Source organism: Ascidiella aspersa, chromosome 1, assembly GCF_963924565.1.
Source record: "Ascidiella aspersa chromosome 1, kaAscAspe10.2, whole genome shotgun sequence".
In the NCBI taxonomy this organism is placed as follows: domain Eukaryota; kingdom Metazoa; phylum Chordata; class Ascidiacea; order Phlebobranchia; family Ascidiidae; genus Ascidiella; species Ascidiella aspersa.
The window spans coordinates 35,900,778-35,918,153 of NC_139447.1; the positions used below are offsets into that span (position 1 = coordinate 35,900,778).

The window sequence follows — 17,376 nt, forward strand, 5'->3', positions numbered from 1 at the left end:
GACGTCATAGGTAACAGTGCAAAGGTTCCGGTGGCAGCTCGCGTCGCGCCTTTTTAAATTGCGCAGTCGATTTCGCCTAGCGTTTGAAAAAATGCAGCAGCAGTAGCGACGTTGGATAAGTTTGAAATGCTGCATAAGTTTATATGGTCCGGGTCTACACAGTTGTTTATGGGTTAGGCAAATTTGTACGTACACAATGCTGGTAAAACCTATTCTATTGCGGTAAGTTTAATCTTTCCTCGAGGTAAATTTGCATATTGGCGACTTAAGTCTATTTTAAGCGCGTTTAATTATTTCATGCAGGAAACTGCCTAAAATCGGGGGGGGGGGGGGGGGCATTTCAATACCCAAGAAAAGAATCCAGTTTAATCTTTTAACGTTTAGAATCTCCGAAACTATTTGAGATATCCATCTGAAATTTACACACAACTTTCATAGCAACATAATCTGTTTAACAATTTCCACGTTTTAAAAATCAATTAAACGGCTTTCTAAAAGCACCTTTTTCCGTGTAGAGGTTGCCAAACCAGTCTGGTATTCAGGATAAAAAGTATTCTTGAATAACATTTAGCACTAGGGCGATAACTATTTGACCTAAAAAAATACAAAATTGACCTGATCTAAAGATACTTTTTTTTACAATATTTTGACCTAACGTTGACAAATTTTGACATTTTTGCCACGTTAAAAAATACTCGCTCTACTTATCTACATTGAAGCTGGTGTCACCACTTAGATTTACTAAATCAAACCAACTCCCCGATTCAAATGCACTCGCGTAGCATTAAACAAGCAACAAAATGTCATATACTGATTTCAGAAACACTATGTAAGCAGTCAAAATCGCCAAAACAACAACAATTGCTTTCGCTGTCTCTCTTCTTGACACAATGCTTACGCGAAAGGATAGCCTCGGCTGGCCTAACAACAACTCTACTGCCATGTGACTACAGGAAACGACGAAAGCGGGCACGTGTGTAGATGCTAGCTCTTAGACTTACTACATTTCTTTTTGTTTTCGTAAATTAGATTAGAATTAGAATTGCCAGATGCTTTAAAAACAAAATTGATAAAATGATTACAATTTTAATCATGTACAATCAATTTAATTTAATGTCAATTTATTCTCATAAGAATGTGAATGGTTAAGTGTCCATTTTTAACTAGATTAAGACGAACTCAAGTATTTGCGGAACAAATTAATTCAAAGTAAAAATATAACAACGAATAGCAGGTAAATTTTCTGCAATCGTTAGCAACCAGCCCAGATCAGATCTTTTATAGTCGTGTCTTAAATCTAAAAGACAACACGTAAATTCCTCGAATACAAAATTACAAAGTATCACAGAACTAATATCGACAAAGGCGTAAAAGCGGCTGTCCACCCAATAAAATAATCGTATTAAACAGTCGCAAAAAATCTCATCTGCAAAACAGAAGCAGCTCGATTTTTCACATGTTGCGTGTTGCTCATTGATATGCGTAAAAACTCCAGTTATCTAACCTTTCCAACGAGAAACATAAATGATGTGTATTAAATTGCTTTAGTGAGAATTTTATGGCAAAGACGGCTAATTAGGTATCTTACAAGTTCCTTGTAGGTTCCGGACTCCAAAGAACATGCCGATAAAATACCTGTCCTTTACTTCAAGTAACGTAAAGTTAGGCAATATGGGGGCTATCAGACAAACAAATAACTTCCAAAAGCTACACTGCTATCCAAAATCGGTACAAATACTTATCAATAACAGCACGAGATAGATTCGGCTTTCCAAAAGCACCCGATTTGCTTGCGGTTCATTTTTGGTAAAAGATTAATAGGACCTTTGTCGCAAAAGGTGCTTCGCTCATTATGCTGAATGCAAATCAAGCCTTACACATTCCCCACTGTAACCTCCAGTTGCAGTACACTCTATGCGCCTGGATGCAATCAATTTCTACGCCAAGACTTGTCACAGCGAAGCAGCACCTATAGTCCTATTATTTCGCGCTTCGCTCATTATGCTGAATGCAAACTCGAGCGTAACACATTTCCAACATAACAGTTGCAGGACACTCTCTTCAACTGAATGCAACCAATTTCTTTCTAAGCCAAGACTTTCTAAGCGCGCACTTTGCATGACAAAGCAGCACCTATAGTCGTTCCTACTACTTCCACACACGGTGCTCTACTCCGGCGCCCATCGACCCGCCGCAATGCTGCAGCTGTCACAAAAACACGGGCCAGCAAAATCAATTATTCAAACGCCGACGGAAAGAGAGACACGCTCCCGGGAACCTGGCAAGTGCGCCAGCCGCCCGGGTCTGTGCTGTAGGTGCCCCTAACCTGATTAGAAATTGTCACGCATCGGCGCGTCGCCGTGACGTAGTCGGGATTAATTGGGCCTCGCATTGACACGCTTTCTCGCCTGATTGAATGCCGCTGTAACCAATAACACTGACTATGCAGCCGAAGAAAAATGATTTGGCCGAGAACAATGTTTTGAAACAAAAGCGTTATAAATTGCCTACCTAGTTTTTAGGGACTTGGTATTTAACGTTTCCCAGTATGCTTTAGTACAAGGATTCCCAACCTTTTTTACACCGTGTCCCCCTTTGGAAATTTTGAGAAATCAATGGTCCCCTATTTTTTCAATCTTATGACAAAAAAAAGAAACGTCATTTTAATTAAAAAAATTGGTTATACAGTAACCGGTAGCTTGAATGATCGAACATTAAACACTCTGTGGCTTGCACACTCCTTTGTCATATAGATATGTAAAAAAGTTTAAGATACCTTTTATCATACTTCCTTCTTTCAGCAGGAGTGGCCATTGCACAAATTTTTAAATATTAATATTATTAAATCTAAAAGTAAAACAAAGAAAGTAAAGAAGAAGTAGCTTGTTCCTGTACTAGAATTTTTATTAAATTTTCTTTTTTTTTCTTTTGTTATATGGAGTAGACTTAAAAATGATAAATTAAAAAAATGTTGTTTTTCAAATTTTTATGGCCCTCAGGTTGGGAACCCCTGCTTCAGTAGATGGTTTTAAACTCCGTGTTTGACTTTTATTGGGCGTTCTCTTTTTTAATTAGTAACCTTAAATACTTATACTCTTAAAAAAAAAGATACATTAGTTAGTTGTGTCACACTAACACTTTTTTTCTTCATATATTTCCTTTTTATCCATGAGTTGGGTAATTATGAAAGACGGTTTAGCCTTAAGATTAAGTAAACCGGAAATTAATTCCATTTTTACATTACCCGGGATGTAAGATCTACTTAAAAGGTTAAAATCGATGTGAAATCTTTCCGACAAGACATTAATCAGGGCACCAGCAGGGACCAAGTAGCAGTGCTGTAATGACTGAAGTCAACGATTTGACTGCATTCTCCAAAGACATACCTTTAAAATGGATAACGTCTATGGAACAATTGGCTTGACTAGCTCTGAAGTTACCTATATTTGAATGATGTTCTCTAAAGTTACCTTTATATAAACAATTTTCTCTAAAACTGGGTTAATTTACCTAGATTTTTACGCGTGAACCAGTTCGGTATATTTTTTGCGCGTAACAGTTTGCTTGCTTTTTGATATTTTTGAGTTTGCTATGCAAAATATTTGTCAACATAGAAACGAGATTTTGTGCGTTTAGCTGCGCTTTCTACAAACTGTGTGTGACCAATCCTGATATATAACAGATTGAAAATGGCCTGTTTAATTGACCAAATGCGGTTTCAATTCATGGTACAAAAATGTTTAATGTCTTACTAAATCATTTCAGTCCATATTGATATGCATGCATTTTCAATATTTTTTATTTTATATAAACTGTTGACTACACAATTTAGAACAAGTATTATTATGGTCTATTGCAGTTGGCCTTTTTCCTATTTAGATACATAAGGATTCCTATTTTATATTTATTCTTTTTGAGCCCTGAGCTGCGATTTTTACAGACTGCGTGGTAACTATATGCTTATCTAACAAATAAATAAATTAACATTTCTGCTCATATGTCCAGATTCTACTACAACAGACAGACACTAAAGCTTTAATTGAAAATAGCGTTTCTACAGATTGCGTGGTACCAAGTTGGTCTGCTAAATTGACCCTTTTGCTTATGTGTTCAGATTCCACTATATACAACAGACAGACACCAACTTCAATTGGAAATTGAAATATTGCAAAATCCGACCAGTGCATGGGTCACGAAGGATGCTGTTTATTACGTAACAAACGTGGCGGCTTCGAGGGTCCTTGTGGCGAGCGAGAAAAGGTTGTACAGCAGCAAAAAGAAGAATAAAACGAAGCAAACTTATTTCATTGTTTAGGAGAAGGAAATCGAATCGCTTTTCCGAACTGAGCGGTGAAGGAAATCATTAAGGCCGAAAAACTGATAAAATATATTAAGCTGTTTTGGATAAATAAGTATTTCTTTAGAACAGTGGTTCTCAACCGGGGTGCCGCGGCACTCTAGGGTATCATTTTTAACGCTCAAGGGTGCCGAGAGATATTTCAAATTTGTAGGATTTAAATGTTTGCTCTATTGGTAAGCTTCTTGATAGTGGCGAAAATTAAGGGTTTTTTCAACCTTGTTGCACAGTTAATGTGCTGTTTCAATCTCGTTTGTTGTAACGTTACGGTTAACCATTCAGCAAAAATACGAGCAATGGTGCCGCGAACTATTTATAATTACTGTATAGGGTGCTGCAAGCTATAAAAAGGTTGGGAACCACTGCTTTAGAATAACAAAAGCAATTAAGGACAATCGTAATTTACACGAGAAACGTGGTGTTTAATACTAGAAATACTATATACTAGAAAATCCAAAAATACCAATAAACGTTTTTCAGCAGTCGGTTATTGGTGTAAAACTGTAAGGGCTTAAAAAGGCGGTTTCCAACCACGACAAGCAACGTCATGTACCGGTGTGTCGGGCAAAGTAAACTATAAGATCGCAAAAAAATGCACAAAGGAACAAAGGCCAACGAGCAGGAAAAATAAAACAGATTTATTCGTCAAAGCGGTTTTAAGACGTATATTATATTTAACAGTTACATATCATGTTGGTGTGATGATGTTGAACAAAACAAACTGTTGCAGTTTCTTAGATTGCAACTAAAATCGCTGTGAAAAAGCTGGTTGCATTTTTACAGACAATCTTTCGCATTTTGAATGCAGTAAGGTGTTACAGCGCCCGGCTAAAAATTATAAAAAAGACATGATTTAGTAGAAAAAGCAAAATACTGATAATATGGCAAATAAGAGATCAATTTCGTAAAAAATACGCAATTTCGTTAAAAATAGAAGAAAAACAAATTTAGCAACCGATTTTAGAAAGTCGTTTTATTTTAAGTATTCAAACTTGGGGCCAAAAAGCGGGAATGACGCGCGACTTGATTGTGAAGAAACAATGCGAACTTTATGACGTCATAGAGACGGAAAGGGTACACTTTCTATAACGCGCACACACACAAACACATACATATGTAGCAGTAATAAGAATAAGAACTCAGTACAAGTGCAAACATTACAGCAATCCGATTGTACACGAAAGGGTGGTGAGACTGCATTTACAAAAGGGGTGGAAAAAGTTACGTAAGGCGTGAGTGGGCAGGGCAGAAAAGACACGCAAAACTTTACAAAAAAAAACTTCATCCCCAAAAATCTTTTGTAGCTTTACATTTAAAACTTTGTTGTTTAAAATAGTTTTTACGTTTTCAAATAATTTTTTTGAAAAATTTAATATTTTTCATTGATATTTTTTGAAATTGAAATGTGAGGTCTCATTTTGGGGTTGACACAAAATGGCTTCCAATTGTCTATGTCCATATGCGGTTTGGTGAAACGCAAGAAGAACTTGTCGGAATGATGACGTTAAAATGAGGAACACTTGCGAAATTCGGAACTAGCAAAATGACGCCTTTACTGTCCGGGTGTTAAAAACGATTAAAAAAACTGCCTTTAGATTATGACCGATGGTCATTCGAAAACGACCTTTTTGTTGAATATTTAAGCATATGATTGGGAAGGGGTAAAATGCAAAAGCTTTACTCGAAACAGCCTAGACAGCTTGTCATTGCTTTACTTCTACTTTAGAACCGATTTTACTTCGAACGTACGCACTTTGAACGTGAGTTTAACGCAGCTATGTCGGTTTGAAACGCCACTTCTATGAAGAGCTAAGCCGAAAGAGAAGTAAATATAAAAATATATATATGTCGAATGTTTTTCTACTGGCCACGATGCACCTGGGAACCTTCCATGGCGCACTATCGTAAGGGGGACACTAAAAGAGCGTTACCTTATAAGCTACATTTTAAGACGATTTTAAATAAACTACATTTAAAAATTCTAACGCGACCGTATGCTGTTGTGGGTTGTGAAAACAATAGAAGGGTCCGCTTGTGTATACGCTGCGCAGACAGCGGACAGCATGGCGAACGAATAAATACATCGAAACAACGACAAACGACAAAAAAAGAAAATCAAAGAAAAACGTCGCCGACAGGTGTCGCTCGCGGTCGCAAAATCGCTCGGCTTCCTCGCGTCGGAAAAAAGAGCATCCGGGGCCCTGGGCCGGGCCGCTTCGGTTCCGCCGCCTAGTCGGGGCGGCGCGGGTCCGCGGGACTTCCCCGGCGCCGTCACTTCCCAACGCCGGTGGGCCGGAGGGCGGCGGCAGGATCCGAGCAGGTTACACAGCACTTGGATCTGTAGTAGGTATAAGCGCAGAGACGCGCCCTCAAGATCACGTGACAGTTGCGCAGCTTATCTGTGCAGCCCGGATCTGCGGAAGCGACAAAAGAAGGAAAGCGATGATTGGGGAGCAGCAGCATGAGAGGGAAGAATTTCGTTTGTATGGGTGAGGGGCATAGGCGCCGAACGTGCAGACCGACTCTATAACCGAGGTCATAGAGTCCCCAAACTATGTTTTTTGATGTTTTATGTAATTTATTTTCAATTTTTTGTTAGGCTAACGTTTTGGCCATTTCATTGTAAACTTTTTTAGCCTAAATGTGCGAAAATAAAGATATAAAGGGGAAATGGTTGGCTCAGTGATAACAGGCAACAGCTGTTATCTAAGAGGCCATATTTAATATCTAGTTAATAAGCAATTTTGCAATGTCTAAAAAATAACGCCCTGGAATTGTAAATGTTCGGCGCCTATGGCGAGGTGGCATCGTTTGAGAAGCACTTGCGGTAAGCAATTTGTATTGTCGTTTTCATTGCGGTACAAGGGCGGGTTATCGGGGTGCGTGAGAGGACACTGCTAAATAAGTGCGCTATATCTTTGTGCGTGAGTGTGTTTAACGTATGTTTCTATATGTCCGTGGGTTGCAGCGCACAGAATTTGTTCTAAAGGCATAATGCCATTCAAGATTATCATAAAGCAAGTGAGTTTATGTCGGAATTAAAAGGGCGGAATTTAACACCAAATAAAAAAATACTTTTCATGTTTGGTTACACTATGCACGTATCTGTAATGTAGCTTGATAATAAATTGCAAAGCCAAAAAGGTCGAGTAGATCGACATCATCTTGATTAGGACGTTTCGATTATAAGTGATGCTTGTATCATCTTCAGTAAATAAATATCAACTAAAGATGATTCAAGCTCGTATCGAAACGTCTCAATCAAGACGATGTCGATCTACTCGACCTTTTTGGCTTTGTAATTCATCATCAAGCTTCTTTTCATTTTGTTATCACACGTCCTTTTGGATCACCAAGCAAGGCACAAATTAGCGGCACACAGATTGCTGACAATGCGGTCGGATTACGAGCGAATAAGAGGAAACAAAGGTAGCAGTTGAAGCTTTTGCTTGCAAAAAAGCAACTTGACAAACAATTCTCAGGCGCGATCTCATTTATTTGACAGTAAAGCGCGTATAGGCAGATTTAACTTTGTTTTAAGCTTAAAACTCTATCAAATAGTTGCGATAGTGCATCTAAACGCAACAGGCTTCATTTTGGCACTAAAATGTTGGGCCCAATTTTGGGTTTACTGTATAGATTACAGAAGCACTGCACGCACGTTGTACGTGATCTGGCTATGGTGTTGGCTTGTCAGCACACCGGCAGAATTAAAGGCGCATCGTAGCAGCAAAAATGACTGTTTTATGCCAAGTGCTGATCAGCAAGCAAACGCAATATCCTGGCCGCTATGCCACCTCCGCTTTTGTAAGCAATGTACTAAACCCGATGTAATAAACTGCCTCCAGACTGCCTGAAATGCAGCCAGAAAAGAGAGATCAAGTATTTTGATCACTGTGGGTAGGGCCATATGGGTTTGTCTCAAGGTAAAAGTCGTCTTTTATCTTTTACCAAGGGAAAATCAAATAGCACACCCGGGGCTTTGTACATAGCTAAGCAAAGCAGCGGCGGCAGCAACTACGTACAATATAGTGTTTTTATTTCAACAAAAATACGCGTTTTATTATATATATTATATCAGTGATATCCGATACAGCGCATTATATTCCGATACCCGATATTTTTGTGCGATAAAAATAAGAGAGACTTGTTACTTTGATCATGTAATCGGAATTTGAAAAATTAAAAAGTACAAAGGTAAAGTTTTCCGGGTGATTAGAAAAAAAATTATTTAACTTTAGAAAGCTCAGTTTATCTTCAACTGTGAACAATATTTCAAAGTAGAAATTTTTGTGTTGGTTTAAAAAACTTGGCTGAAATGAATCAACACAGATCGGTTCCGACAATACCCAACTATCGGACGAGTACCGATATTATTACTTGTCGGGTATCGGTCACGATCCAAAAATTATCGGACATCTCTAGTGTTCAGCTTAGCGCAATGCTTTTGAACTTACTGTTGAGCGAAATGCAGTTTGCTGTGTTGCACCGTTCCGCTCCACGCGGCTTTTCTTCAGCGTCGCACAACGAGCTATACCTTCCTTCCTCGTCCAGACATTGGACATTGCGAGATCTGGAGCCGCCTCCGCACGAAACAGAACACTGCGTGAAAAAATGAGGTGAATGAGTTACTGTATAATGGCCTACACTGAGCGAATTCCAAGAATTTAAAAGAAAAGGTCGTTCTCTGTTGTTAATCATTGGTTAAGCGAGGGAGTACACCAAAATTGAAAAAAGAATCACAGGCAGCGTCAAAATCACGCATTAACGTGTAATAATAGTGTACAAAGGTGCTCTAACAAATGTAGAGCAGTGCTCAGAGTTCCATGTAACCATATTGTTGCACTGATTTCTTTCATAAAACGGTGTTTGCTAACTAATTGAAGAAAGCCTCGAAAGACCAAGAACATATAATCGAATAAATGCGACAATGCAAATGTATAAACAAGAATATTGGTATAAAATGCGGTACTTTATCCGCGCCACTCATGCTATAATAGAAACGCATATTGGCCAAGCCAACAACACAGTATCACCACAAAAACACACAAAAGAACTAAAAAAAACTCAGAGCCGGGGTTCGAACCCGCGACCTTGCGCTTACCTCGGTCCACTGAGTGTGGTACCATCGCGATCCGCACGATTGCGTGTTGCAGGGCTGTTCAGTTGCAAGCTTGGTGTGTTCGTCGCAAGGTACACGTCCGTTCTCTTCCGACTGCATTACGGACGTTACGGATCCGTCAGGCTCGACGCGTACGCAGACGACGGAACGTGTTTGACGCCCGGCGCCGCATTTGCTTGAACACTGCAAAGTTGATAAAAGTGTGATTTTTCTGGCTCTTCTTGGCAATACACCGAAGTTAGGTAGATAGATTTGAATTTATTTCGTAACAACGGTATATACAATTATACATGCAGAAATTTAAATGTAAAATAAAAAAAGAAGCATCCGTAGTCAGCTGCCCCTGGCTGTGATTCAATTTGTGGTAAGCATTTTTTTGCAAATGATAATTAAGCAACACTATATACGGATCTGTTCATAAGTGTAATGGTGAAAATAACGGCCCAAATAGACATCAAAAGCGACATGCTTTATTATTCAAACGTTTCGGCAAATGATCACTGATGATGGCATGAGCATTTGCCGAAACGTTTGAATAATAAAGCATGTCGCTTTTTATGTCTATTTGGGCCGTTATTTTCACCACAATTGAGCAAGGTCTCTAAGTTTCGTTGTAGTATTTTTGTTTAAATAATAAAACAAGAAAAATGATTTGTATAACTTACAATTTAAACTGTTTACCTGGTTCGCTTGTTTGCTTACTCAATTTGGTTAAAAGCAACGTGATATTTTGTTTGCGTTTTTTGTGCTGCCTCTTGTATCACACACATACCAGTTGAACGAGTCCCTAACGACTCTATGTGATTTCGGTGCTTATTAAACGGCTTCAGTCTCAGTTTATTTTATTTTTGTGCAACTAGAGGACATTGAAAACATAAAAATAACATGTACACAGCGAAAAAACCTAACTGCCATCGAGTCAATTGCCCTAACAAAATAAACAAGCGTCATTGCCAACTTTGCAGCACTGAAAACGAAATGTTCGCTCGCCGAAAACCAGCAATTGTTGTGCACTGCATCAAACTGAAGGCGCTGTTTGCTTCAATAACAACTTAACAACTTTTCCATTGCCTTAATCAAAATCGCACGGAAGCGTTTGGTTCCGGCTACAAGATTTTTGAACTATATTTAGCCGAGAGTTGCGTTCGGGGCTGGCGTAGTTTAATTTAATACAAATACAGTTTGCGAGTCGAGAATTGTTTGACTGACTCTATGTAACGACTCTATGTAATTTCAGTGTTTATTAAACGGTTTCAGTATCAGTTTATTTTATTTTTGTGTAACTAGAGGACATTGAAAACATAAAAATAACATGTAGACAGCGAAAAAACCTTCGGTCATTGAGCCAAGTCGCCCAAACAGATCAAACAAGGGTCATTGTGCCAACTTTGCAGCGCTGAAAGTTCGAACACTGAAAACCAGCAGTTGTTTTGCTGTACAAGAATGCAAACTGAAGATGCTATTTGCCCCCAAAACAACTGTTCCATTGCCTTATACAAACCCCGTCACGGAAGCGTTTGGTTCCGGCTACAAGATTTTTGAACTATATTTAGCCGAAAGCCGCATTCGGGGCTGGCGCAGTTTAACTTACGTACAATACAAATACAGTTTGCGAGTCGAGGATCTTTTGGCTGCTTTTTATCGCGCGAAAAAGGGCGCTTGGCGAAAACACGCGAAGTTACGCGAATCGCGCGTTCGATTTCGGGCCCAGGAAGCCAAATTGCCGGTAAGATGGCTCGGGTGGCGCGATTATTGCAGAAAACAGGAAGCGATTTTCGGTAATGGCATCGATGGCACGCGAAAGAAGACATGCGCCCGAGTAAAAAAGCCATTTTCGGCCACGTTTTTGCGCCTTTTTCGGACCCTATGGTCTATTTTAAGAGAAGGCTTTTTTGGCGACCAAGGCGGAAAAATGTGGAGGAAAGGTAAGGTATAAGCTAAATATTGGTCCAGGTAAAGTCTGATTTTGGTTGGGGTTGTGTCACACTTAAATAACCGCTTGACACTAAAGTTACGCCATAAATTATTTAAACCCCTTATTTTAATCAAATATCAAGCATACTATTAATTTAATTTACAGGCAAGATTTAACATACTTCATTAATTTTTTTGGATTGGTTTACTCTTCTACTATATAATACGTTAAAGCCAGATCCATTTTTGAAAACAAAGTACACAACAATACTGAAGCCACTAAACCACAAAAAACATTTATCAATAGAATCGCAATTACGAAAAAATAACCCTAATAATAAATCAACTATACATAAACTATAGGCGGTTTTTCGTTAAACTCATTGCTTTTCAAAATTATTTTTATTTTTAAACTATTCACAAAGATTTCAATCAGGCCTTTATGACTCCCCCTCCAAAATAAATAGTCCACGTCACCCCAAGGGGCAACGGACCCCAGATTAACAATTACTGGTTTAGAGGGTCCCAAACAGGGTTGGGCAACATACAACGACGGGATCGTGCGATTAGAAGATCGCCTTACACGCGATGTCTTTCCCCTAATCGCATTAGCAAGGTAAATCGGACCCGAACCCCGATTTAGGGACAGGTGAAGGCCGAATTGAAAGGCTTTGATGCCGCGTTGAGGGAGAAAACCACTGCCTTACCGCAGGGAATTTGAGGCATTTGTGGTGGAGGTGTGTTTTTGTAGGCAAAGGGCGTGGTAATCGAAGGGGAGAGTGTAAGAAACGGGATTATCGAAGTATTTTGGACGCTGATTAGTTTTTTAGGATGCAAGAAAATTCCACAGTAGTTGTTTGGTGGTCGCTAAGAACTTCACAAAAAACATTTTAAGACAATGTAAAATAATACAGAGAGTGTCCATAGTCACAAAAAGGGTTCACAAGGCTTCATAAATTTCATTAAAGAAGCATTTAGGTCAACCTAAACGCAACTTACAGGAACTATTATTACGTTTCCTCAGCTGAGCGCATATTGGAAGTTATGTACTGTTTTGTTCAACAGAATACTATAGCAAAGCTAGCAACTTAGGTCAGACACAATTAAAAAATCTTAATTTTTATATCTTTTAAGATTTTTTTAGTGGTCCCTATCTTGCAAGGAGTAAGGCGATTTCTATTATCACATATTCAGTGCAATATTTTTTGTACAACGCATCTTTATACATTTGTTTAATCGAAGTTATAAAAGATCACACGGTTTCCAGCATAAAACCCGCAGGTGTGTTTAAATTGGCCCCAAATAAAGAAAAACAACCGTTTTGGTTGCCGCCCGCCAAGACAAAAGGCCACCACCACATAAGGGTCCAGCTATTCGCGGGCACGCCCTGCTAGCAGCAAGATAGGCACGTAAATAAACCTCAGGCGACTAGAGATATGTCAGGCCGCAGGTAGCGATCAAACAAGAGCTTAGTTGGACAAGTCAAACCGAAAGTATCTCGCGTCGCCCGATTTCCCTTTCAAGTACTTCCAACTATTTTTAGCCGCATTACAGAGCCGCGATTTGGAGGGCGTTGTCTGTCGTGCGGATTTATTACGGTTCAGCTCACTTTTGCACTATCAAGGAGTTACATATAGGCAAAGCAAACTTAAGCTGTTCGTCTGAATTGCGTTTACGTAAAGGGTAAGACAAACAACGGAGGTGATCATTTGCAAAACAAATTTCTGCCTGTAATTTCACTCTCTAAAAAATAACGCTTTATGGCAAGTGCTTAATCCCCAAAATTGAATCAGAAGAGCCAATGAAAAAAATGCTTTTAAAACAGAAAACGTAGCCTCAAAACATGTTTGATAGCTTTGGGTTTCCGCTTCTTAATACTGGTAATGCTTCCTAATACAATTGTTTGTGTATGATTAGAGTGAATTAAAAAACGTAAAATTTCCCTTTATTTCGCACAGTTATGTGTGTTGTTTCAATTTGGTATGTCATTCGCCCTGATGAAGGCGGCTTGTATAGGTTGCCGAAATGTTGGTTAACAATTACAATTACCAGAGGAGCTGTTTTTGATTTATATTGGTATGTCGTGTTCCTAGAGGAACGCATTTGACAAAAACACAAGGTTGCCGTGACCTATTCGTTTTCTCTGCAAAATGCAGGTACCAAAAAATTTAAACCACCGCCTTAGCGTTTGTGGTTGGTGGGGTAAAAGCGGAATGCGGCCGCGTCTCGAGATATTTGATGTTTGTCAGCGACCAGTTATTTGCCGAAACTCGAGAAGTTTCGAACCGAAAAACCGAACCTTTGTTTGCTGTGCTAATCCCAACGACAAACTACTCTTTTTCTTGGCAATTTTTCCCACGCGGCTTCGTACCTGGTATAGCAAGTGTCGCGAACCAAAGCTTCTTTACCCAAGCATAAAAGTCAGGCTGCGAACTCGCGGTGGCACAGCAGCCGCAAACTCTCGCAGTAGCGCCCAGACTACTATAGTTACCACTGTACACCTACCGCAGAGGCCCCGCGCGCATCTAAACAAACCCTAGACACCCCTTAGCCCGCCGTTGGGTCCAAAGAGTGACCCCCATATACGCCAGCAGTTACCCAGAGTCCCGCCCAGACGGCTAAGTGTCGACGCTCGCGACAGCCAAACCCTTTGAAGCGGCTTTGGTGGCCCACGAAGTCGATACACACGGCCAACTTATAAAGGGCAAGATTTATTTTTTACACGCAATTTAATATTTGTTTGTTGTTGTAGTTTCTCCGTATAATTCAATAGACAACCTTTACTGTGCTTAGTTTTTTCTACAAATTCGTTAACGTTAAGACTTAATTGAAAAATCCAAGCTCTACTTTTATAAAACTACTTTGATTTTAACATATTTTAGACTAGTTTAAAAAAATTAAAAAATCGCTTCTGGGTTAGCTTTTCATGCAACAACTTTCTGCCTAGGTTTTTATGCAACTTATTAACCGTTTCCTACTTCGTGGTCAATTTTTAATAGCGCCTTCCTTTAAAAAAAACGCGTAAGTATATCAGCAAAAAATAGGCTATATTTGAAAAGCGAGTCCTCTTTTTTTCAAGGCCTGGCCCTTTTTGTGGCGAGATAATTGGCCGGATAATTTCGCTTCAAAAACGTGAGAAGCGCGGCGTCGATACACAAACCCCAACAGGGGCGATATCCCCTTACTGATTTTAACCCCGCGGTTTTGGGTCGAAGGGGGTAATGGGGTTAAGGGGTACGTGGGAGAGAGTGTAATGCGAGAAATCGTAGGGTAACAGTTATACGCAGCATATGAGGCCGTTACGTAATAAAGCAACAAATACCGGGTTTAAGGACTGATGCTAATCCGCTGAACGCAAAGTGAATAGTCAAACGTTAGTTTAATTTTTTTGTAGCATTCAACTGAAATAAATAACGTTAAATTGCGACAAAAAAATAAAAAAAAACTAAAATTAAATTTAATAAACCCTTTTATACGTCTGTAACACCTCATGGGATATTTGCATCATTTCGGCGTTTCAAAAATTACGCCTCCTGTAATTCATTACAAGCCTTTTATGGAACATTCAGATTTGTGATTTTGGGGAAGCAATTTTAGATACTGAAAAGCACGTAGTGAAAACAATTAACTTGTCATTTTATCTGCACCGATTGCGAATTAAACCTTGATTAAAGTGATTACTGTTTGAAGTTTGGTTGAATTTGTGGTTTTCGAGAATCGGGCAAATCAAAACGCTCTTCTTGTAGCAAAATTAAAAAATACAAATGTCCGAAATTGTCCGAAAATAGTCAAGCGACGCACTTTAACCGAAACTAAACAAAAAAGGATACGAGCTTCTATCATCATCAGTTGATGTGACTGAGAATCAATTCAAGTATCACTTATAAAAGGTGACACCGCTGTAACTGTTCAACACCTGAAGGTGCTAAATAATGAATAACTATGGAAACTTAGACTGATAACAATTGCGTCCCACCTTTAATAAGTGATGCTTGAATTGTTTCTCAGTCACACTAACTGAAGATGATACAAGTTCGTATCGAAACGTCTTAATTAAAACGATGTCGTTCTACCTGATAATTTGGGCTTTGCAATTCATTATCAAGCGCAATTACAGATCCGTACATAGTGTACCCAACTAAAAAAAGAAAACAAAAAAAGCGAAACTTACCGTTCCCCAGTCACCGGCAAACCACTCGTACTTGACTCCACACGAAGATCGAGCACACGATCGTGTTTCGTGGGGTCTGTGATGAGCTGGGCAACCTGCTGAAGATTGCGCCGTATTGAGGCAGTGGACGCTCCTACGCTGGACGCCGCGGTCGCAGTCGGCGGAACACTATACGGGAAAATGAAAATGAAGGGTTGAGTGTTGGTCTTTGGTAAACGGCAGATTGATTCATGTTGAACTTTAACAGGAAGGGTATACCAAGACAAATTGAATGTGTAAAATAGGAAGATATCTCCTCGACCTTACACGTAAATGACGACCAAATAGGAGCCAATATTCTTTAGACTTGTCGGTCGAGGCAAGTGTATAAAGCTTGGACAAGTTTGAGAAAAAATGGAATAATCATATTTTTGTTGAGTGTGTTTCACACTTTCAAACTACCTTAAGCATATATAGAAGTATAGAGTTATAAAGGTTGCATTTTCAAACATAACTCCAAGTAAAAATCAAGATTGATACGTAGGCAAACTAAAATTTTATAAATATTTTACCAAAAAGTGAGATAGCTAAAAACAATTTTTTTGTGAGTAAGTGAAAAACAGTACGCTCGATGGCTCCCATACACCCGGAGATTATTAACATTTACATTTTCAATAAAAAAAATTAAATGCTATTTTTCTTATTAACTTTCAAGCTGCACATATACTTTGCATTGATGTTTACAAAACAGAACAACGACAAACCGTCCCTAACAAAGCCAACCACCCCAAAAAATAGTGACGTCATTAAAACTCACCGCCTGCCATTCGGTGACGAACCACTGAGTGACGCAAGGTCCTGCGTCACACTGACGCATGAACGAGGGCTTCCTAGCGGACGAACATGCGGACTCGGGAAGAGTTCGTCCGCTTCCACTTCTGCATTCTGCGTGACGACTCTGGCTTCCACTGCCGCACTTCACGCTGCACTGTAACGTCACAAAGGAAGTGGTTACGTCACAATCGTGTATCGACAATGTGTATATGTTTGAACTTTGGGAAGTACGTTGTTGGTCTGAAGATTGCGAGTTTTTTGTTTTCGTCAAAAGGTGAGCAAAATTTACAACACTATGGAACGTTTAACATACGAATCTGTTCATTTTATCTCCAATATAAATCGTTAAATTTTGATTTTGACATTTGCGTTTTCTCCTTTCTTATGGAGAACTGTTTTAAAAACTGTTTATAAATGGAATGTTTTTCACTGTTTACATATATTGTTATTTGAAACGGTGACCAATGGCAGTACAGATTGTAGAGTACTTACACTAATGAAAATGTTTGACGGACAAACCTGCAAGTTTAATTATATAATAAATCAAACCAAATAATAAATTAAACACGTCTACCATATTCCCATTCAATGACCTGTATAAATGTCTAAATCTAAACTAAAACACAGCAAAACAAGTCCAGTCTCACCTGCGACCATTCGCCGGCCACCTCCCAGCGCGCACACTCGGCCACCTGGCACTTCTCGTGCGTGTTGGGCTTGGGAAGACGCCGGCACTTCTTGTGGAAGACAGCCGTGGTGAAGTTGCCGGGAAACTGCTGGCGGCAGATCACTGAACGCGTGCGACGTCCGTTACCGCACGAACGCGAGCACACCGACCAATCCGACACGTGGTAGCTGTGTGGAAAGGGGGAACGTTACGTTGCGTTGCGTTGCGTTACGTTACATTACGATTTGTTTCGTTAATTACGTTAAGTTTCGTTACGTTACGTTAATAACAATAAGTTACGTTACGTTACTAACATTAAGTTTCGTTACGTT

General features: G+C 39.4%; 1 protein-coding gene across 1 annotated transcript in view; it reads right to left on the reverse strand.

Moving 5' to 3' along the window:
• Positions 1–4,804: 4,804 nt before the first annotated feature.
• Positions 4,805–17,376, reverse strand: part of LOC146170282 (thrombospondin type-1 domain-containing protein 4-like) — a 63,331-nt gene continuing 50,759 nt past the window's right edge. The window contains exons 8-13 of the mRNA XM_083389301.1: positions 17,025–17,232; positions 16,361–16,531; positions 15,565–15,732; positions 9,462–9,662; positions 8,815–8,959; positions 4,805–6,771 (exon numbers count right to left, since the gene is read on the reverse strand). Coding sequence (XP_083245427.1) covers positions 6,629–6,771; positions 8,815–8,959; positions 9,462–9,662; positions 15,565–15,732; positions 16,361–16,531; positions 17,025–17,232 — 1,036 coding nt within the window. The 3' untranslated portion in view covers positions 4,805–6,628. The remainder of the gene's footprint in view (positions 6,772–8,814; positions 8,960–9,461; positions 9,663–15,564; positions 15,733–16,360; positions 16,532–17,024; positions 17,233–17,376) is intronic.